This window comes from Furipterus horrens, unplaced genomic scaffold (assembly GCF_987537825.1).
Source record: "Furipterus horrens unplaced genomic scaffold, mFurHor1.1.pri manual_scaffold_1, whole genome shotgun sequence".
Taxonomy (NCBI): domain Eukaryota; kingdom Metazoa; phylum Chordata; class Mammalia; order Chiroptera; family Furipteridae; genus Furipterus; species Furipterus horrens.
The window spans coordinates 173,304,504-173,328,057 of record NW_028327171.1 but is presented as its reverse complement, the minus strand read 5'-3'; the positions used below and the strand labels follow the sequence as shown (position 1 = coordinate 173,328,057).

Sequence of the window (23,554 nt, the reverse complement as noted above, 5' to 3'; positions counted from 1 at the left end):
AATTAATAAGTATAATGGAATTTTTGCATCCTATATTTTGGGTAAATTTCATTTCTGTTCAAAGGACAGCAAAAACTTAACTAATCATAACCCAAGTGAACCATGTTTCTTTCTTCCCTTCTCTCTACCCCTCCCTGCAAACAAAATTTTTAACTTGGTGTAAGATTGAATTTTAACTTTATATTCATGTCCCAATTAAAAACATGAGTAGTTGAATGACACTCCCATTGCCTAAATGACTTATCTCATGTTACTATCATATTATGTAATCATATTGGAGGGTAGCTGGTTTTCCTATATATGAAAGTCTTCCCTGGAGAAAAAATTACAACTCAAGGATATTAGACAGGAAGTTATCTGCTTTGAGTGGGAGAATGAAGTCATTTTTTTATAAGTCGTCATGACCTTGGGTGACCTGATATGGAAACTGATGGCATGGAATTCTGTTTTAATCAGATTCAATGGACTAAACTCTGTGATGGGGTACAACCAAATATAGAAATCAAATTCTTATTTTTAATTCCTTTAAGTCAATCTAGCAGTGTTTATATGATATATGAGGTTTTAATACCATATCTCTGTGTCTCCCTTAGAAGACAAAGGTAAGCTAAAAGCCCACAGTTCCAGTCAGCCATCAAGCTCTGACGGCGGCTCATTTCTCCTCAAGTCTGGCACAGTACCCCTGCCCCCTGGAGCAGACACCTCTCTCTCCAAGAGCACAAATGGAGCCCCTGGCACTCTTTCTGAATCAGAAGAAGAAAAAGCCAAGAAATTGCTTTATTGTTCTCTATGCAAAGTGGCTGTGAACTCCCTGTCACAGCTAGAGGCACACAACACAGGTTAGCAGCTATTGTTGGAATTTAAAAAGGTATAAGTTTGAAAAAAGTGTGATCATAATGACTTTAGAAAAAGCAAGGCAAAAGCAGATTGGAGAGAAAACTTTTTGTGTTCTTTATTTTCTCAAAAGTATCTAATGCTTCCCCAAAACTCATTATAAGGAAGTGACAAGGTAGAACAAATATCTGTGCACAATGTTCACTGTAATACACTTACAAAAGAAAAAACAGAAACATAAAAGTCCTTCAGTGGGGAAATGTTGAATATATCATAGCAACCCAATATTATATAATTATATTATTCAGCCATTAAAATGTAATTATAAGAAAATATGTACATAATTCAATATGTGAAATTTTCAGAATATTTAATTAGTGTGATCCCTACTTTGAAAAAATATGTATATGCTGTTTTTTTATTTCAATGTAGTTGGTATACAGTATTATATTAATTATATTAGTTTCAAGTATACAATATAGAGATTTGACATTTTTATACCTTACAATGTGATCACCTCAGTAATTCTAATAACCATTTTTCACCATGAAAACTTCTCACAATATTATTGATTATATATATTTTTTCTTTTTATTGTATTTATTGGGATGACACTGGACTAGACTTAGTTTTTAAATACTAAAAATGAACCTAAAAAGAAAGGCACTGAAATGGTAACTTGGATTATGTCTGGGTATTGAAAATATGAGTAATCTTTATTTTCTTATGCTTCTCTATACTTTCTATATTTTTTTATTCTCTATTCTTCTGTTTTCCCATTTTTTACAATGAAAATGTGTTAACTTTATAATAAGAATTAAAATGGTATTTAAAATAAAAGCATTGGGAAACCCAGCCTGAAAATACTTCTCAAGAAAGAAAACAACAAGCTTCATATAGTTCTTAAATAGTTATTTAATATACATCTCTTTCTGTTTTAGGATCTAAACACAAGACCATGGTTGAAGCTCGTAATGGGGCTGGGCCAATTAAGTCCTATCCTAGACCTGGATCAAGATTAAAGATGCAGAATGGCAGTAAGGGGTCAGGACTACAGAACAAGACATTTCATTGTGAAATCTGTGATGTTCATGTTAATTCAGAAATTCAACTCAAACAGGTAATGAATTCAGAATTAATAGTCACTGTTGTTTGGGGTCACCCCTTGACTGTGTATCTTATAATCCATATAATGATTGTCGCTCTACTCACAGTTAAATTCACTAACCTTTGTCAATGTAAGAAAGGTCCAAACTTGTAAGAATTCATATGAGTTTATTTGAGCCAAACTGATGACAACTGCTGGGAAGCAAAATTTCCTCAGAATGAGAAAATGCTTCAGAGAATGGCGGTTTTGTACCTTATTTTATGCATTACAATCAAAGGAGGAGGCATAAGGGGGTTACATGAAACTCAGTGGTGATAGATTAGGGAGGCACAAGAAAGCAAAGGGGCAGGGGGGTGGGAATCTCTGGGACTGGATAAAAAGTAAAATGAATAGACACATATTTCTTTTACATTGGTCGGTATAGGGTAGTTAAGTTAAAAATCAACATGATAACAATAACAGTAGGGGTTTTGTAGTCTCTGTTCTGGTGGGTGATTGTGTCCTGAGGGGTCTGGAAAAAGGAAATTACCCTGACATCCCAAAGGAATGTTATGTTGATGCAAGAAGGCAATAGACAGGGTCAGTTAAGGTAAAGACTGACCTTTGTCAGGGATGATACCAAACTAGAACATGACTATTTGCCATGACTTTCTTTCAGTTGGAAATTATTCATTTCAGATCATCCTATGTGGTTAGGTCTCTGAGTTTCTAAGGCCCACTATACAGGCTTCCCCTGAACTTGTCAGGTTTAGTATGTGGCCCCTATTTTTTATACACACCTTTACAGGATGCATACAAGATACAAAATACAGGTGGCTCTGTGGAAGAAAAAGTTGGTACCAAATATTTGCACACCTATTATTACTATATGTCAAATTCCAGACTAGGTATTAGAGACAGATGAGCACCGCAATCACCTGGATCATACAGCCAAGCAGAAACTTCTGGAAGATAAGAGAGATGTTCAGCTGATCTTCAACGGGCCCAAAATCTGGTTAGGGAGGCAGACTCAGCAGTCACAGTGGTAAGACCAGGCAAAGTCAGATAAGAGCTATAGAGAAAGAAGAGAGAGAGAGAGGCATTACAACTGAGTGGGGAGAAAATCTTAATTTAGAGAGTGGGGTGATTTTACCCACACTGTTATTGAATAATTACCAAAGGAAAAAGGGGGTTTGTCTGCCTGCTGCCACAAAAGCCAAACCCATACAGCCATTGCTGTTGAAAAAGGAAAGAGGTTTTATTCAGATGCTTCATGATCTAGGAGAATTACAAACCCTCATCTCAAAGCTCATCTCCTCTGTAAAACCAAGACAAAGTCCAACCATCTTCAGTGGGACCAAAACAAAAGGACATGTCCAGAGTTCCTGCTCCATTTTGAAGAATCATCCTTTGGAGCCTGCAGGTGGCTGCTAAATAGTCATTTGGATAGCTTAGCTTGTTGCTGGCTGCTGACCATTTCATGCTCCCTCCTGGAATCTACATGTGGAGCTCACATGGCTATGGGCCATTCAGCTGCTAGGGTCACAAGGTCACATACTCCTGGGCTGGAGAGCACATGCGCATAGCCTGTGCATCACCAGATGGGTAAAAGAGCAAGAGAGGCTCCCTCCTGGAGACGATAAGCTATGTGGTTACTAAGGCCCAGGCCTGGCACTAGCAGCAGCCAGCCCGGATTCACAGCTTGGCTTCGCCTTGGAATTTCCAAGCCCAGCACAAGTAGTAGCCATCTCAGATTGCTTTATATCTCAGGCAGGGTGACCCAGGGCAGAAGGCAGGTGGGGCTGACCTTGGCCTGCACCAACTGGGAAACCCCAGAGCTTGTGCACCCAGTGGACAAATACAAAGCACATTGGAGCACCACCACCCTGCTCCTGCTCACCTGATCCTCCACAGAGGACAGAGGTTGGTGGTCAGTGGTCACAGTCAGTCCTTGCAGCTGACTTACCTGGGTAAATCCCTCTGACTGATCTGCCAACAGCAACCAAACCTCAACTACAAGAGGGTGTACTCTGCCCACATGAAGGGCGCACCTCAAGTACCCAGCTTGCGTGATAGGAGAGGCTGTGCCACTGAACCCTACAGGACACCTACTACATTAGGTCACAACCAAGACATGGAGCCAAAGCAGCTTAACCTAATACATAGAAACAAACACAGGGAGCCTGCTTAAATGAGATAAAGAAACATGGTCCAAATGAAAGAACAGATCAAAACTTCAGAAAAAGAGCTAAATGAAATGGAGATAAGCAATCTATCATGTGCAGAGTTCAAAACACTGGTTATAAGAATGCTCAAGGAATTTAATAACAACCTCAGCAGCATAAAAAAGATCCAGTCAGAAACAAAAGATATACTAATTGAAATAAAGAACAATTTACAGGGAAACAGCAGTAGAATGGATGAAGCTAGGATCAAGTCAATGATTTGGAACATATGGAAACAAAAAAACAGCCAATCAGAACAAGAAAAAGAAAAGAGAATAAACAAGAATTAGGATAGTATAAGCAGCCTCTCTGGGACAATTTCAACTGTTCCAAGATTCACATCTTCATAAAGGGTGCCTGAAGGAGAAGAGAAAGAGCAAGAAATTGGAAATCTAGTTGAAAAATAATGAAAGAAAACTTCCCTAATTTGATGAAGGAAATAGAAATGCAAGTCCAGGAAGCATAGACAGTCCCAAACAAGGTGGATGCCAAGAGGCCCACTCCAAGACACATCATAATTGAAATGCCAGTGGTTAAAAATAAAGAGAGACTCTTAAAAGTAGCAACAGAGAAGCAGTTAGTTACCTACAGGAGAGCATCCATAAGACTCTCGGCTGATTTCTCAAAAGAAACTTTGTAGGCTAGAAGGGTTTGTTGAGGAATATTCAAAGTCATAAAAATCATGGACCTACAGCCAGAATGCTCTATCCAGCAAAGCTCTCATGTAGAATGGAAGGGCAAATAAAGAGCTTCCCAGACAAGAAAAAACTAAAGGAGTTCATCATCACCAAATTATTATATGAAGCATTAAAGGGACTTAAGAAAAAGATCAAAACTATGAACAATAAAATGGTAAAAATACATACCTATCAACAAGTGAATCCAAAAAACAAAGTAAGCAAACAAGAGCAGAGACAGAATCATGGACACTGAGTTTTGATAGTTGCCTGATGGGAGGGGGTGTGGGGTTTGGATGAGGAGGTGAGGGGATTAAAAAGTATGAATACAGAATAGCCATGGGGATGTAAAGCACGGTATAGGAAATGGAGTAGCCCCTTACCCATATGACCCATGGACATGAACAATGGCAATGGCAGGGCAGTTGGGGGGTTGCCTGAGGGAGTGACGGTGCTGGGTGGAGGTAGGTGGCAAAGAGGGGAAAATGAGGACAACTGTAATAGTATAATCAATAAAATATAATTTAAATAAATAACTCACATTTAAATTCATCTAAGGCATCAAACCTTTTTCAGCACATTTCTAGCCGGAGGCATAAGGATCGAGTTGCAGGGAAACCACTGAAGCCCAAATATAGCCCTTACAACAAACTCCAGCGGAGCCCAAGCATTTTAGCCGTGAGTTCACCTTATCTGTTCCTTTTTTGTGGGGCAGCCTTGCTGTTTTGGGAAGGTTCTGTGGGTAAGGAGGGCCTAGGGACTAATTGGTCCTGAACGGTTTGGAACTTAAATAGCCCTCAGAGACAGAAGTTTTAAAACGAACTGCTTAGTTCCTGCTGTAGGGCACCTTGAAGAACCGTCCTTAGAGAAGAGAAGTGGAACCTCTTTAATAGCTAATAACTTACCCTTTACCAGAACCTTTTGAAAAGGCTACTTCCTTTAGCATATAAAGAAAAGTAAAGGCTCTGGAACAAGAAAAGTGATGACTCTTGAACCTGGGAAAAGCAATTGCTTTCAGAAAACAAATATTCATTTAATGTCTTCCCCTCTTCTTTCTTTTTCTCTCCTTCCCTCCTCCTCCCTCTGTCCCTGCTTCCTCCTCTTTCCTCCCTCCCTGCCTCTTTTTACCTTCCCCTCTCCCCTATCTCTACAGAAAGCAAAGTAGGTGCATGTGCTGCTCTTTCCTTGTCCAGTAGGCATGTTGATAATAAGTCTGTCTCACCTGCTTCTCAGTATGTGCCATTTTCCATTTCTTTGCAAAAATACGCAAGGACTTCAGCAATGGGTGTCATATAAATACCCTGATGAATGGATTTCATAATCTCCCTGGGACCCAGCCTGACATTCCCTGTGAGGTTGAAGCTGGGAGTGGCCAGCTGGAGGTGATATTGAGGTTACTTATCTTTCAGCTTCTTTAAAACCTCCATCTGATGCTGGAAACAGAGTCACATGCATTAAGCAAATGCAGCTTGCAAAATTCTTCCTGATTGCAAAAGAGAGAAATTAAGGATTGATTTCTTACTTCACAGGAAGATTCCACCCTGGGATTCCCTTACATAGAGAAAGTGTGCTAGCCCGCCTACAGTGAGTCCCAATGAAAGAAATTTGAGCTCGCTGCAATTTTTTCAGGGAGACTGTTTAATGGCCAGAGAGAGAGAGAGAGGTGTAAACTGACTGTTTTCATAACTCCTGTGGGTTCCTGTTGTCCAGGACCCCAGTCACCTATCCCAATGCGGCTTTTGGAAAAGAAGTGAGGTGGAGGAGGGTCATGGATATTCTTCAAAAAAGTTTTTAAAACTCTTGCAAGGCTGCATTGTGGTTTAAGACAAGTCAGAATTTTTAATTGAGCTCCCCTGCCTCAGCAGGAAGCCTGGGGATGGTTGGGGCTTTTTTGTCTTCGTTTTTGTTTTTCTCGGCAGCAATATTAAGTAGATTTAGATCTATTCAGAGAGGCTTTCCTCTGTCCTCGTGCCCAATGGCAAAGACCAAAAAAGAGTTGAAGTGGACATAAATCAAAGGAAAGTTATGCCAGCAGCCTTTGAAACCAGCTTTATGAAAAGAATAATTTCTTGACATCTGAGAAAAGATTTTTTAAATTTGACTTCTTAATGTTGGCGTCTTGTGAAACTATATCTGTGGCTCTCATTCAAAACAATAACCCCACCCCTTTCCTGGTTTTCTCCCTCCTTTAGGCAAAACTTGCGTTCCAGAAGGATATGATGAAGCCTTTGGCCCCGGCCTTCCTGTCCTCGCCGCTGGCGGCAGCCGCGGTGTCCTCGGCGCTGTCGCTGCCGCCCCGGCCGTCAGCCTCCCTCTTCCAGGCCCCTGCCATAGCGCCCGCTCTCCTGCGGCCGGGCCACGGGCCCATCCGCGCTGCACCTGCCTCCATCCTCTTCGCTCCCTACTGAGTCTCCAAGCCCCGAGTCCGGAGGCCAGCGAGTAGGAAAGTTGAAAAGGAAAGCCAAAGGATTCAGCAGTTCGAGCATTTTGTGTAGCCGTGCTCCCACCCAGCCACAAAATGTGAGCCGACTCCAAAGAAGAACAAATCATTAGATTCAAGAGTGCTTTTAGGAACCGCTCCCGTCCTTTAGGAACCTCAGCAGCACAGGCTTTGCTTCCTATTCCCTTCCCCTGTCCCACTCCGTTCAATTTGTGCATCTGAGATACTCGGTTTCTTGCAAATGTATTGGTCAGAAAAAATATATATACATATACCATTCTCTATTTTTCCATGAGTGTGATCTGGCTTAGAAACGGTATGGAATATTTTCCTGACAGACTTGAAATATAGGGTCTTCCTCACATGTCTGTAAATAACTCTGGAATCCAACTGGGCACATTCTAATGTGGAACAAAAATAGATGTACACAAGTGCTCACTTGTGGGTACCATCTTACCAATGGATCACGGCATTTTCTTTTTGGTGTACTGTTGTTGACAGGGATTGTGTACTGTTTTAGACCCAAGTACTGTTGTTATCCTGTGTAGTACTAGATCTGTATCTCTTGTCTGAATTAAACATTTTTAGTTGCTGTGTACATGTTAGGAAGCAAGGTAGCTTTGAATTTTCTCTTCAAGAGAACAAAAGATAAAGTAATCTATTTTTCTTTATATTCTATTTTATTTGGTGATATTTAAATGAAATAGAAAGCCATATAACATAGCTATAATTTCTACCTGTTTGCTATTTTTGTTTAACTTATTTTGTAGCTTCCTCACCAGTTTGAGTTGCTAAGCAAATGTATACAAACAGAAAAGAGCTTCCTGAATTGCACATTTCTGCACCTCTGGTGCATTCTGCAAGAAGACAATGAATCCATGTATTTCTATGTAATTATCTCCTTTGTTTTTAACCTGTTTTCATTTGTAATGATGCTACATAATCTTGTGGCTCCCTAATGCAATAATGTACAGCAGATAAAAAATTTATAATTGAACAATTTGTCTTTCTGTTCACTGAGCATGTTGCAGGTCATGCTCCCATGCCCCATTTCTAAGCTGATGTCAGCAAGACTGGAATGTTTGTGGTCAGGGGCAAGAGGTATCATAACACAACAAAACAGAGTGAACTCTTTTTGAGCATCTGCATCTGCAATCCGTAAATGGTAAAATGTCTGTGTATTTTTTTAAATGTACCTTTTCAATAAAAGTACAAAAAATAAAAATCTGTATTTTCAAAGTTATTTTTTTCCAAGACACCTTCAATTTGAAATCATCTGATGAAAGATTTTCAGTAGATGCAAAGATTGCTTTTTACATATTTAGTGTTTTCGGCTCTTACTTGCCTCACGTTTATTTGTCATGTTTATTCATTACTGTTGATAGCATCTGCATGATGTAAGACTTTACTGCAGCTTTCCCTTTGAATCGCTAAGAAATTGGGTCAAAGTTGTGAGTGTGGCCCAAAATCACAGTAGCAGCCTGACCAAAATTTGGGACTGATTCTTTAAAACTTGCTGTGGTCTTCCAAAGCTTCAGCCCTTCTTTTATTCATGTCCATGGCAATTACAATCTTTTTTTAGAGAATTTTATTTCACACCCCCCCCTTTACCTTCTCTAATCAGCCCACCCTTCTTTTCTTCCACCTTGTTCTATTCTAAATTGTAAAGATTAATACAACACTGTTTGTTCTCAATATCTATTGTTTCTCAAAGAACTACTCTAAAATTTAGTTATTTAAAATAGCAACTATTTTATTATATTACAATTTCAGGAGTCAGGAATTCCAGCAGGCCTGGGCTGGGCTAGTCTTCTGTTCCCTAGGGCATTCATAAGAGGTCCCTTGGTAGTAGTATTCAGCTGCTGGGTAGGCTGGTCCAGAGACCCAAGACAGCTTCTCCCTACATGTCTGCCTGGATGAAGATGGCCAAAAGGCCGGACTCTACTGGAGGGGTCTACAAGAGGGACTACATGTTGCCTCCCCAGCCACATGGTGTCAGATAATACATAGTAACTCTGGACTCTCAAAGCATTAAGGCCAAAGTGTAGCAGTGCAGCTGTGATACATGGCAATAGACTACACTTATCAAAGAGTTTTTCCAACTATTTGAAATTTGTTGACCTTAATGTTCTAGATTTATACTCAGGTTAGTTTTAGAGTCTATTAGGATTTTAGTTTGACATTCTGAATTTGGTTGATTTTTTTTTTTTTTTTTTTTTTTTTGACTAATTTGAACTCTAACCAACAACTAGTTACAATTAACTTTGGTTGGACCTTTAGGCATGGCTTATGGATATCATACTCTGAAGCTTTATTTAACACTTTGGAGAAGTTCTTTTATTTTTATGGACTCAATGACTATTATATTTCATTTCTATTGTATCATCATCTATTCTATTAAAGATTACTGCTATCCTCAAAAATTGTTTAATGTCAATATTTAGACTCAGAAATTTACTGTTTAGATTCATAGAGTTTAAGATCTTTTAAAAATCACCTCGGGGAGGAATTACAAAGGAATAGCAATTAATTAAAATGAATGCCTCCAAAAATAATCCAGGAGTAGCTTCAAACAATGATTTATCAAACATTATTCAACAGTTATATCTTATCATCCACCCTGATTCTGAGATGGCAGAGTGGGTCAATCTTGAGGGGATACATCTATTTGAACTAATACCTATTCCTATGCCATTGCTTATGGGAAAAACTACCACTCTACCCCCTCTACTTACCAGGAAAGTTTAAAAGTGTGTTGCTTACTTTGACATAATCCAGCCCAGCTCTGGTTTCTGTGGAATCTGAAAACTCTTCTCAGGTAGAATTGCCAGAAAAATATAAAACACCCAGTTAAACTTGAATTTCAGATAAACAATGGGTTATTTTTAGTATAATATTCTAATAATTTTAGTATGATATTACATATAGCATAAGTATGTCCCATAAATAAGTATATAATATTTGGGACATGTATTAAAAGAATGTTTGTTGTCTATCTGAAATACAAATTTAAATGGATAGACTGTACTTTTTCTTTCTAAATCTGGCAACCTTTGTCTCAGGAGCACTCTTCATCTCAAGTACCATTATTCTTCAAGAGAGAAGCAACCTCTTGGGTGTTAAAAACTAAATAATGAGTTTTTAAAGGCACACTGTGAAATGCATTCATAAATAGGAAGAGGAAGGGATTTGCAATAAGTGAAAGTCAATTATACATTAACATGGAATAGGACAGAACAGGGAAAATGCAGCTACAGAGGCCTCCTACTTAAAGCTATACTGATACCTGTCTAACCATATTAAACTACTGTAAAAGCAAAAAGCAAATTTTCATTTGTATTATGCACCAAACATAACACCCCCTAATTTGTTCTTTCTCTGTCCTTAGATAATTCTTATTTTCTGGAGCAGAAATGGTTATGGTTGTGTATAAAGTGCTTTCAGGAAAACTACACTACAGTTAATGTAGCTGTGAAAGAGAATCAAGGGATTTCCATTGGAAAAAAAGAAGGAGCTGCTAAAGCATCAGGTGGAAATCCTGTTGTGCAGACTCCCTTTGGGAATCTGAGACTAGGTGAGGAGGTTGAGTTTGGGGATACTTTGAGAAATGAGAACCCACTCCCTGGGGTGCCATGGGACAGAGAATCATGGTGAGAGGAAAGAGGTGGCCAGCACTCTGATAGATACAGACTGAGTTAGTATCAAGACATACACCCTGGGTAAGCACAAGTGTCTTCAGGTAACTTGTGAGGGGATTTCATTTCACCTCTGTAGGTCTGCTGGGTGGATTCTGGCCTCTCTTTACAGTGTTCCTTCTGTCTGATTCTTGTTTTGTTAATATGATGGCCCTCAATATCAGAGGTGACATGGCCTCTTTGGGAAAATGCCAGTGTCTGGTACCTTGGTGAGCTGAAGAGAAGCTGTGTTGTCCAAGAGCTGATTCCACAGGGGATGCTCTTCTTTGCCTCCTTCCTTCCTCCAAGTAATTAGCCGCTTGAGGAAACTTAGGGACGTGATGCATGTTTTCAGCAGCTCTGCAATGTGACTATAGGGAATTGCTCTGATTTCTTTAGCTAAAATTTCTAAAGCAAGAGTGACAATAAAATACATTATTCTACCCCTCACTAGGTGTTCAAATTGCATCAAACCTCTGCTTGTCATATGGAATCCATTCGATAGGTACCATGAAAATATCTTCATATCATATTATCCGTTATAAAAAGTCACTTATCTACAGATGATTGGACAAGCCTGTCATTAAGCACCTGCTTTTCATTTTTATTATAGTGAACAAGTAAAATTAGGATAGAGGAGAAATAAATGAGAATACATAATTTGCACTTAAAAGACCTGAATTCAAATCCCGATCATGTCATACACTCATTAGTTCTGTGATTTTATGTCAGAAAATGATTTTTTGTAATATGCCCAGAGCCTCAATACTTCACATATATAAAATAGACATAATGGTATCCAACACACAGGGTGGTTATGAAAAACAAATATATTGAATATGTAAAAATGTTCCTGTAAATTATACCTTGCTATATAAATTTTCACAAGTGGAAAAATAAAGCCAATTTTTCTCATTTTAAATTTCTCGATTTTAAGTCAGAGTCTCTGAAATTAGCCAAGTTTGAGTCTTCAGCATTGATACAGAATCAGAGAAAAATACATTCATAATGTAAAGAAGAAATAGCAAATCCAGTCCAGTCAACATGGAGGCATAGATAAACACAGTTCACTTCCTTGCATAAACACATCAAATATACAACTAAACTATAGAACAACCTACACTTAGAACCATCAGAAATCAAGTTGAATGGAAGTCCGACAACTACCAAATTAAAGAAACCACATCCATCCAGACTGATAAAAGGGGCAGAGACTCAGAGGCATGAAACAGGCTGCTCCCACACCCATGCATGGTGAACTACTTACAGAGGTTCCTGCTGAGACATGACCTCTCAGTAATAAAAACAGGGAAACGCATGGCAAAGGGCTTTCATTTCAGCCCTTGAACAGCCACTTCTTACCAATGTCAGACACTGGAAAGACTGTAAATGTTAAGAATGGCCCCTGCCTTCAAGTCACTTAAAATGCTGGAAAGTAGGGGGAGGGGAGTGGAGGGAGCAAGTGGCTGTGAAGACAATACATACGAACATTATTTTCAGTCTCCAGTAAGTGGAAAAACTAGGCCCACTGGTGGGACTGGCACCTGTGCAGAGAGAGTAATGTCAAGGAAAACTTCCTGGAAAACAGGATCACTAAAATGGCAAAAGAAAAAGCATTTGAAAGAGAAGTACTGGCATGAGCAAAGGCACAGAAGTGTGGAATTCAGCGTGTGGAGGGGACCGTGCATGGTTCATAAAGCTGAAAATGCGAAGCAGGAGGGTGAGAGTGGGCTGGGAGGTAGAATGGTTCAGTCAGGATGTACATCGTAGAGAAGTCTGGACAAATCCTCATGTGAGGGGTTTAATTAGGAGTAATATGATCAGGTGTGCATTGAGAGAGATCTTATTTTGTAGAAATAGCAATAGTGTAAGGGATTGGAAAAGGGGCCAGAGAGATAGTCTGTTATGAGGCCACAAGGATGACTCAACTGGATCCTTGATAATAACAACTATGAAAGGCTTCGGACAGCAAGAACCACTGTGTAAACCTACGAAGACGCAGCAGCATGATTTAAGCCAGCGGCATTTTAAACAACTGAAGAGCAAGAATAAGAAGCAGAGGTCTGCTCAATACTCATTGAAAGAATTCACCTTTGTAATCTCAACGCATCCCTGTGTGGAACCGTGCCCTAGTGAATCCTAATATGAATGAATGATGGGCACAGAGTAGCTGGTGTGTAGAACTTTTTCCCTCTCCCTGGAGAGTCCCAGACTATCATCATCTCCGGTTCCACTGTTTACTCTTTCAATGTGCCATTGTCCTTAGTGTTCAGTTGCAAAGCAGTCACTCCTTCCCTCCTAAGTTTCTGAGAATGGAGAACCACAGAAGCAAGGCTGTTAGCCCTGTGTGCAAAATAGAAACAGAACTGCCAGAGCAGCCTGAGGGGTGCTCCCAGGAATAAAGTACAATGAATCATTCTTAGACTTTTAACATCTATTTTAGCTGCTTGGGTGCAGCACTTTCTTTTCCTTTCTTACTCTCAGGTATTCTGTAGTGTTTGTAAATTGAAGATGTAATACAAATAATCTTGGCCATGTGGCTTGGTTGGAGCATCGTCCTGTGCACCAAAACGTTGTGGGTTTGATCCCCAGTCACAGATCATACTTTATGAGACAAAAAGAGAAGAGGGGGCCTCTAGCTACTTTCTCTTTTCATCTTTTCAATTCTGCCCCATTTTGCTAGTGAAATATAAATCCTTTTTCTAAGGGCTTTCACTTTCAGGGGCGCCCCAAAGACTAATCCTGCTCTGACCATGACTATCGCAGAGAAAAGTAAGGTGACTCCCTTTTTGCCTCTGTTTCAACACTTACTAAAGCAAATCTGAAAACCATGCATTACAGGCAGAAAAACAACCACATTCACCAAGGACTATGTCTTGATTCTCGCACTACAGAGCTCTCAAAGTCTTCCTGCATATTTTCATTCCCTTGCACCTGGAGGCTAAGATGGATCCTCTGTGTGAGTGAGGGCAGGTGGAGGAGGTCAGCAGGGTTTGCTGTCAATAAAGCTGATAAATACAAAAGGGCGCTCCCTGCAGCCCATGCAAGTGGAGCCACCCTGTGGGGCTGACTTCCCAGGACCGAGCCCTGAGGCAACCAGCTACAGGCCTTCCCACTCAGTGTTGGGACTCCCAGGGCCTACTCGCCCACTGGCTGTATCAATAAGTAGGTAAAATAGTGTTTGTTCTAAGCAAACACAGGTAATGGAGCTCAGCTCTTAGGCAGTTGCTAGAACTTGACAATTTCCCACGAGTCCAAATCCTGAGGGGCAGGAGCAATATGACATTTAGGAAGATCAGAAGCGATTTTTTACGAAGGGGGCACTGCTTTAGCTGCAAAGGTAAAGGGGAGGTTCTGGAGCTGTTGCGAATGTGCTTGGCTCTGTTTCACAGCAGCAGTTGGGGGTCCTTGGTCCACCATGTGTCGAAGGCAATGAAGTGTTCACTTTCTTCCTGGGGACCAGACGGAACCATCACAACAAAAGTTGCCAAAGCAAGAAAAAGGTGTATGGTTTTACTGTCCTCACAGGTAAGTGAGCATCAGTTTTCTGCTGTCCCCAAAGATATTTGGAAGGAAATGGGATGTTCTAGGAAAAGATAAGCCATTTATTAATTAATTGAACCACTTTGAAGTAACAAAAAAGAAAAGAAAATGAAATAGGAAAGAAAAATGGAATTAACTATGAATCGATACAAATTTAAAAAGTATGAGGCTTCTGCCCTGGCTGAGTAGCTCAATTGTTTGGAGCATTGTGCTGCATACCGAAAGGTTGCAAGTTTGATCCCCAGTCAGGGCACATACACAAGTTGTGGGTTTGATCTTTGGTTGGGGCATATAAGGGAAGCAACCAGTTGATGTTTCGCTCTTATGTTCTCTCTCTCTCTCTCTCTCTCTCTCTCTCTCTCTCTCTCTCTCCCTTCCTCTCTCTCCCTCCCTCCTTCTCTCCCTTCAATCCTTCAATCAATAAACATATCTTCAGGTGAGGATTAAAAAAACAAAAGGAAGAAGCATGTGGCTCCTATGGAGAGAATGCCTCCATCCAAAGTTCATACTGGCCCCTCTCTCCTCCTGCCACCACCACCCATAATATGGAGGTGCCCTCTCCCTCGCGAAGACCATCCCCTTGTTTTTCAGTTCCCACAATCCCCCTGGAGCTTAGATTCAGAAGGCCCATGGTCAGTGTACCTCTGATCCCAGGATCTCAAAATCTCACTCATAATCTTTGATCTGTGCGTTGCACAGTGGCTTCCACAATTGAGTAAATTCTTCCTGACTTGATTGTGGGGGATCATGAAGATAAAATGTTAATTTTTTTATTTGGTTATTTTACCTGTTCCCAGGCAATGAAGATAGGCAGTAAAACTAATCAAATCAACACTCTCCATTTCCACCCCTACTATTTCCCCAAAATAAGTTGTCACTCTCTCTAAGAAAGAGGATCCCCCCCCCAAGGACATTTTAAAATTGTAATACAAACCCTGTTACAAATGCAACTGGCAATAAAATGTGCAAAATTACGTTTTCTGAATCTAATTAAACTTACATAGCAAGAGGTCTTTTGGAGCCATGTCTTCTATGGGGCTCAGACATATCTGAAAATATTTGGAGAGCTTGTGGGGTGGAGGGGGGTGAGAAGAGTCTAGTTGTTGAAACAAAGAAACAAACTTCTCTCACTGTCACCTCCCCCAAGTGCAGGGAGGCTAAAGAGCCCCCCATGGAGGAAGGATGGAGTTAAGTGTGAGGAATTTAGCCTGAAAGCAATGCCTTCAGAGGGAAACAGTTCTTAATCTTTTCAACTCAAAGGACCCATTTAAGAATCTGTTAAAAGTGTTGGGCCCCTTTGTCGTCCAGGTCCTAGAGCCCCAAAAGCAAGGTGGGCTCTGGTCCAGTGGCTAAGAGAAACTTTCGGGGTGCCTTGGGGAGTTTTGCATCCTTTATTGGTGTGGTGTGGCCAAGAGTGCTGGCAGTACACTCTCGCGCCTGCTCTACAGTGCCATGGGCTTATATACACTTAGAAACAAAGGTGGCTTCTAGCCCAGAATTTCATCAATCACTGGAAATAGTTACATCAACAGTCATATAATAGCTGACTGTGTCAGCTACCGAAACTCAGCTGCCGAATCAGCTATCTGGAAGTCACACTCCGGAAGTAGACCCAACTCCGTTTTAAGCCTTGGCCACATACAGCCAGGGTCCTTACCCTGACACCTTTCCACAGAAAAATTTCATATGCACCCACAATACTCAACTTTTACACAATTCCAGGGCTTTCTCAGACTCCTGGGAATCCACTTGTGGGTTATGTGGGCTCAGGGAGGCACTTTCCTTAAAGGTCCTACTCCTTGAGCATTGACATTGACTAAGAAGTGCCACCCCTGGGTGCAGGCCTAGTCCTGGGCAGAAAAGAGGCTACTGTACTCAATTCTTAACCCACTGGCCACCAAGTAACACTGATTTGACATCCTGTGTCTGAATTCCACTTTAAGAGGAAAGATAGTCTCACCACTCCACCCCTGACACCACAGCCAGCAGTGCTGGACATTTGTGGCAGCAGCGCACTGATGCCATAGAAGGACCACATACGTGGAACCTTCATGGCAGAGCCCACCAAAGTCTTGGGAGCTGGGGACAAGCAAACAAGGGCACCAGCACCAAGCCAGTAAAAGTGGGTATAAACACATCAGTGAGCTCATGTGTTCCCATAGGCTGGTGACATTCAAGTATTACATTCTCTGAATCATTATTTAGTACTGGAAATGTATGATATGAAGGCATTTCTTGAGTAATGGAGGGAGGCTTTCAAAACTTTAGCTTATGGAACTTTTTTTTTTTTTTAGTACCTCTCCATGTAATATTGTCGTGATGGTTAAAATAAATTCTGAAGGCAGTCCTTGAAGTCAACATCTCTGAACACGGCAGCTCTTAGAAAGGAGGTGTGTGGCTGGGTGGGTGGATGCATTTCCAACAAGGAAGCTCTGCAGGGATGGGGTGTGTAGGTGAGTAGAGGAGGGAGGAGGTGGAGGCAGCCATTTAATGTGCATATATGCTCACCCAAGCCCACTGTGTGGACTTGCTGAATCTCAAGAATAAATTTGTTGCAGGAAGCAGGCTCAGTAATTGAAAGATCGTTGTCTTCTTGCTCCTATTTTCATTTATCTACCTCCCTATTCCAGTTTACTTGCACTTTCTTTCAATGCACTGAACTGTCTTACCATGGTATTGACAAGAAACAGAATAGCAACACAATTGTTAATAGAATCTATGCTCTCAATATAATGGGGAGGGTAGAAGGGTGATAATAACATTGATGCCTAAAATACAGCAAATTTAGATTCTGCTTGAGCTCACCTGTAAACTTGAGCAGTTTGTTTAACAAGTTCTGTTCCCTTAGCTGCAAGATAAAGGGTTCTGACATGTATCTCTAATGTACCTTCTAGTCATAGTAATGACCATAATGCATTGATTTTGTATGGATCTTGGATATTCACAAAGCACTTTCTCTCATTTAATCCAGCCCACTGGTTAAGAGCACAGCTCTGGAGTGGGATTGCCAGCCTGGGTTCAACCTTCTGGCTCTACCTCTAACTAACTCTGTGACCTTCCTGTGCCTCAGTTTTCTCATCTATAAAATGAAAATAATAATTCCTTCCTCATATGATCGCTATGAGGATTAAACAACTTGCATGCAATGAGCTTAGAACCATATTTGGTACAGTGTAAATGCTTAACAAATATGATTTTTAATTGTTTATTTGTAATTTAATCAAAATTTGGGTCAGTGCCTCCTTTTAAGTTTTCATTTGATTTCTCCTTTTTGTTCTTTTTCCTTTTTTTAAGTGTATTTTATTGATTATGTTGTTACAGTATTGCAATTTTTCCCCCTTTTCTCCCCTATGCCCAGTATCCCCCTTCCCTCCAGCAATCCCACCCCCCTTAGTTCATGTCTGTGGGTTGTGCATATAAGTTCTTTGGCTTCCCCCCTCCTATATTATTCATAACTTCCCCCTGTCTATTTTGTATCAACCAATTATGCTTCTTAATCCCTGCACCATTTCCCTATTTTTCCCCCTTCCTCCTCCCAGCTGATAACCCTTTAAATGATCCCCATACCTATGATTCTGTTTCTGTTCTGGTTTGCTTAGTTGGATTTTGTTTTTATTTTTTAGATTCAGTTGTTGATAGTTGTGAGTTTGTTGTCATTTCAATGTTCATAGTTTGATCTTTTTCTTAAGTAAGTCCCTTTGACATTTCATATAATAATAGCTTGATGATGATGAGTTCCTTAAGCTTTACCTTGTCTGGGAAGCACTTTATCTACCATTCCATTCCAAATGATAGCTTTGCTGGATAGAGTAGTCTTGGTTGTAAGTCCTTGCTTTTCATCACCTTGAATACTTCTTGCCAGCCCCTTTTTGCCTGCAAAGTTTCTTTTGAGAAATCAGCTGATAGTCTTATAGGTACCCCTTTGTAGGTAACTCTCTGCTTTTCTCTTGCTACTTTTAAGATTCTCTCTTTATCTTTAAACTTTTGCACTTTAATTATAATGTGTCTTAGTGTGGTCCTTTTTGGGTATAGCTTGTTTGGAACTCTCTGTGCTTCCTGGACTTGTGTGTCTATTTCCTTTGCCAAATTTGGGGAGTTTTGCTTTATTATTTTCTCACATAAGTTTTCCATTTCTTGCTCTTCCTCTTCTCCTTCTGGCACCCATATGGTTTAGATGTTGGCATGTTTAAAGTTGTCCCAGAGGTTTCTAAGCCTCTCCTCAAATTTTTCAGTTTGTGTTTCCTCATTCTGTACTGGTTGACTGTTGTTTTCTTCCTTATGTTCCAAATCATTGATTTGAACCCCAGTTTCCTTCCCTTCACCACTGGTTTTGTGTGGATTTTCCTTCATTTAATTTAGCATAGCTTTTACTTCTTCCCTTATGCATTTGTCATACTTACAGATATCTGTCAAGTCCGTGAGCATCTTTATCACCAGTGTTTTGAACTCTGCATCTGTTAGGATAGCTATCTCCTCATTTGTTAGGTTGGCTATCTCCTTGTCGTTTAGTTCTCCCATTGGAAACTTGATCCATTCCCTCTTTTGGACCATACTTCTCTTTCTCCTCAACTTGACAGGCTCCTGTGTCTGTTTGCCTCTTTGTCTTAGGTAAAGCTGTCACTCCTATTACATTTGTAATGGGTGGAGTCTTAGGGATTCATCAGTACAGAGCAACCTGTTTCACCACATTGTGGCGCTGTATGTGGTGAAGGGGTCTGAGAGGGAACAGTGCCTCTTTCTCAGCACTTGCCCCTTTTCCAGGAACTTCTCCCACTTCCATATGGGACTAGCGCCTCTCTAGCTGTTGCCTTGTCTGTCGTTCCCAAAGTGCGTGGGTCTGCGGACCTTCTAGGACCGTGGGGGCCCTTGAAACAAGTGGGCTCTGCTGAGAGACTGGAAGTTTCTTCCTCTGCCCCAACTCCCACTGGTTTTCATAGTCAGAAGCAATGAGGCTTTATTGTCCCCAGAGCTGTGTGGTCTGGTCTGATGCTGGGAGTGTTCCCCAGATGTCCCACCCAACTTTTTAAAAGGTGTGACGGCCCTTCCCACTGGCCTGCCACTGCTGCTGCTGCTACCGCCAACACACCACGTCCTCTCCGCCCTGGCTCCATCCCTCCTACCTGTCTGGATGAGCATTTCTTCTTTATATCTTTGTTTGTTGGACTTTCATGCAGCTCAGTTTTCTGGAACTTCTGGTTGTCTCTAGTTTTGAGGTACTGTAGTTGTATTCCTTCTTAGTTGTGAGGGAGGTGCAGCGTGTCTGTCTAGGCCACCATCTTGGCTGGAAGTCCTCTGCTCTTTTTCTTAAAGACCTACTTTGGCTCTCTCTCCTCCTTTGTGGAACTAGTTAATATAGTCAATAAATTTGAGTTTGGAATGGCCAACAGAAGTGCATGTGTCCTTTAGCTGTGGGCTGAGAGATACTGTTTGAAACAGACACTCTTTTTGATGTCACTTGTAAGTGTTCTTTTGTCCCATTTTTACCCATGTTTTCTTAAGTAGCATATTTTATTCCCAAATAGAATCCAGCCAATAGGTCAAATATATACAAGGAACAGAGCCACTCTTCCAAGGAAGTAAAATGGCTGAGTCCCTATAAAATGACATATTTTTTAGCTCTATGATCATTATTTATTTTATGTACATTACCATTATTGATGATACTTTCACATTTAAACTCCATATAAGAATTTTACAATACATACAACCACTTTTACCTGCTGAAGCAAAAACAAATGGTTACTCCCATGCTTACTTTTTAAAGCTGTACATTTCACCTGATGGAAAAAATAATGGACTACAGTGATGTTCCCAAAAGAAGAAACCAAAGGGGGTGTTAAATTTTTCTGAAAGGCAGACTTTAATCACAAAAAGACATCTTATTGTAAGTTCTTCAGAAAATTAAAATAAAATAAATCATTATTTAAGATATACTAGACAGAAAAACTTGAATAAAAGTAATAATATATTACTCCAAACATTACATTTTAAAATAGTTATGAAATTATTAGAAAAGGAAACTTTAATTTCCCTATAGTCAAAATTGTATTTATAGGAAATTGCAGGTTGGTTAGTTGATGGAAGTTTATTTGAAAGTTCAAAAATAAAATAATTGCTTTATTTCTTTGTTCTATTAATGCTTAGTCACAAGATTTTTATAGGTTTTACCTGAAAGGACACCAAAACTTGAAAGCCAAGAACAGGAAAAGCAGAATGGGGCTCAAGAATATACTCTGAGAAGAAACTAAAATTTGACCTCACTTACAATATGTGGGTAGAATAGAAAGAGCAAAGCAGCCTTCTTCATTTTGTTTCTCAGTCTTTGCTCTTGGATTAACAGCTGTGCATCGCCCACTTCCTGAGGTGGCGTTTAATGGAGAACAAGAATTACCAGTAGCCCCTAAAGACTCTCTTGTATTTATTTCACTAATAAGAGAGACAGTACTGCATTTTGAGTTTTCTGGAGCTTCTGCTCCTGGAATAAATACCTCAATTGTTCTCTTTCCTCTTTCTTTTAAATCATGAATTTGTGAGCAATCAGTCTATGTTCTTGGAGGTGACTGACTAGATGAAACTGTTGGAAAGGAAGGATTCAGGCCGATACATTTCTGCTGCTCCCTTAACTGCAAGAGTTTTCCATGAGCCTCCATCCTCTGCTGGTCCAATTCTGCAATCTGTGCCTCCATGCTAGCTGGTGTTAGAGGTTGTGCTGCTGGAAAAGTAGCAGTCATGGTGCTTATATGACTTGTCTCCTCTTTGTTTAACTCCCAAAGTTCATCTGCTTTCTCTCTGCCTGACCCAATATTGTGCAGATGGGCCTTGATGGCTGAACTCTGCAGTGTCAACTTAGCAATTCGTGCCATGATGTCCTCTCTCTGTATTAATGCCCCCTTTGTTCTAAGCTGTTTTCCATCCCCCATTCCGAGGGGATCTTCTGAGATGTGGGGTTCCTGGGTTGTTGAGTGTTTGAGAGGGAATTGCACAGAGGCTGTGAGAGGTTTACAAAAGGAGGCTGGGTTTTGTTCCCCATACCTTCTCCCATGTGAGTGAAGAGATAATTCTCTTCACTTGAAATCTGAATGTCTGTGCTAGTCAGAAAGGTCTTCTTTTCCCAATTTTGTTCCTTCTCAATTATTTCCACCATTGGAGGAATTCATGGAGCAGAACGAGTTTGAATAGTCCTCCTCAATCCATCCTGCAGAGAGAATTCTGAGTCACTGTTCTGCCCAGGTGGTGTTAACAACACAGCCAGCTCAAATATATGAGCTGGAAAATTGTTGGTCGGATTCCTACTATCCAGGGGGTTTGGCACCTGTGATAGTTTAACAGGCAAATCTTCCACTTCTTCCCCACTGAACATCAATGGCATGGAGACATTAGCATTTACAACTGAACCTTCTGGATTGTCCACAACTCTACTTGTGGCTCTCCTTTCTGTTGCCAGACTTTCTTTATACTTATTTATCACAGGACAGCTCTTAATGGTGTGTGTGAACGATGTAAATTCCTCATCTGTTATGACCATATAGTGCTGAAATCTCACCTGAGTAGCAGTATTTTCTTCTCTAAGAAGCAGAATTGCAGTTGTCAGAGCATCAGTGAGCTCCTGCTGATCATCTAGTACTTGTTCCAGTTTCTGCCTGGTCTCTACTTTACAGTTGGAGCTCACTCTGTTTAAGGTACTGAACCAGGAGACAGAGGGAGCTCACCAGCGACAGAGTGAAGCCTGTAAGACCCTGACTGCTCTGCAGCTCCTTGTCCTCACGTCCTGTCAGCCATTCATCCTCTTCCATTTCATGGTCCACTTTATGTATCATGTGTGTGAAGATGTCCATGCTGGGATTATTCTTGCTTGATAAGTCTGTGGAGGCTGTGCTAATAATATGTTTTTCTTCTGCTTGGCAGAAGCACGCAACTCTGGTTTTCTTTTCACTTTATTAAGCAGCTATTTCTGCTTCCTTGAGTTCAGCACTTGCCTCACAACGTAGCTCAAGGCTACAGACTTAGTAGATTCTTGAGGCTGAACCCTGGTGTGGATCATTGACAGCACTGGCAGCACTCAGAGCAGCTCTTAATGTTTCTCTCTCTGATGGAGAGGCAGATGATGGAGTTCCTGGAGGGCGTGTTATCTGTGACAGTGTTGCTACTTTTAATTGGCACAGAATAATCTTCCTTTAATTGGTGAGGAAACCTGTCTGCATTCATGTTAGACTGAGAGTTTAGAGAGTTATTCAACTTATTCTCACTTTCTTCTGACTGGCCATTTACAGTTTCTTCACCATCATCATCTACTTCATTAAGAGCCTGAGGCTCCATGACAGATTCCCAAAGGATGGCCTGGGTGACAGGGTCTTGACGTACCGTGATGGGACCATGAGAAGAATCAGAAGCCACTATTACATTTGGAAACCCTGTGTGCCTGTGAGGAAAATCAGCAAACAGATCAAATGATCAGATCAAGCAGATCAAACGATCAGATTTTTCCAATACACCCTGAATCTGGTATTGATCAGAAAGAATTACCTTCATGATAGACAATCTCCTTTTCTCAAGATTAAAAATGTCCAGTTTCTGCTTCAAGGCTTTTTCTTGGAGTCCCAGTGCACTAATGCTCTATTCTTCAGTTTGTATATTTCACGATGATGTATCAGATCTTCGGGAGCTGCCTGATGAATTGTTGGATCATTCACAGTATTACTCCCATCTCGCTTCACCGACATTTTCTTCTTCTTTATTTTCAGTGCTTCTCTTCCTCCTCCCCAGGGACTGTAATGATTCACTCTGACAAATGACATCTTATCATTTCCTGACTGCTGCTTTTCATGACCAGAAACTTCAGGTAGCAGAACAGCCTGGCCCACCACAGGTAAACACTCTAAAGTGACATTTAAAGAGCACTAAGAACCCTGCCTGTCGCAAATATCTCCCTGTCACGGCCTCATCCTCCCACAGGTATCAGTGAGTCCTTCTACTTGCCTGAAATATGCACTGTGATTGTTCTGGTTATCAAGGTGTAAATCACTGCTTCGGAGTCATAGGAGAGGAACTGATTCTAAATGTATAGACATTGTTCA

General features: G+C 40.7%; 1 protein-coding gene and 1 pseudogene across 4 annotated transcripts in view; one reads left to right on the top strand and one right to left on the bottom strand.

Annotated features, from left to right (window-relative positions):
* ZNF385B (zinc finger protein 385B) overlaps positions 1-8,476 on the top strand; it is a 378,085-nt gene extending 369,609 nt beyond the window's left edge. For all 4 annotated transcript variants that reach the window (XM_090268146.1, XM_090268154.1, XM_090268162.1 and 1 more), the window contains 4 exons: positions 594-839; positions 1,776-1,954; positions 5,400-5,501; positions 7,016-8,476. In XM_090268146.1, the coding sequence (XP_090124272.1) occupies positions 594-839; positions 1,776-1,954; positions 5,400-5,501; positions 7,016-7,231 (743 nt within the window). In that variant the 3' untranslated portion in view covers positions 7,232-8,476. The remainder of the gene's footprint in view (positions 1-593; positions 840-1,775; positions 1,955-5,399; positions 5,502-7,015) is intronic.
* Positions 8,477-20,737: 12,261 nt separating this feature from the next.
* LOC150022311 (spindle and centriole-associated protein 1 pseudogene) lies at positions 20,738-23,275 on the bottom strand (annotated as a pseudogene).
* Positions 23,276-23,554: the final 279 nt, after the last annotated feature.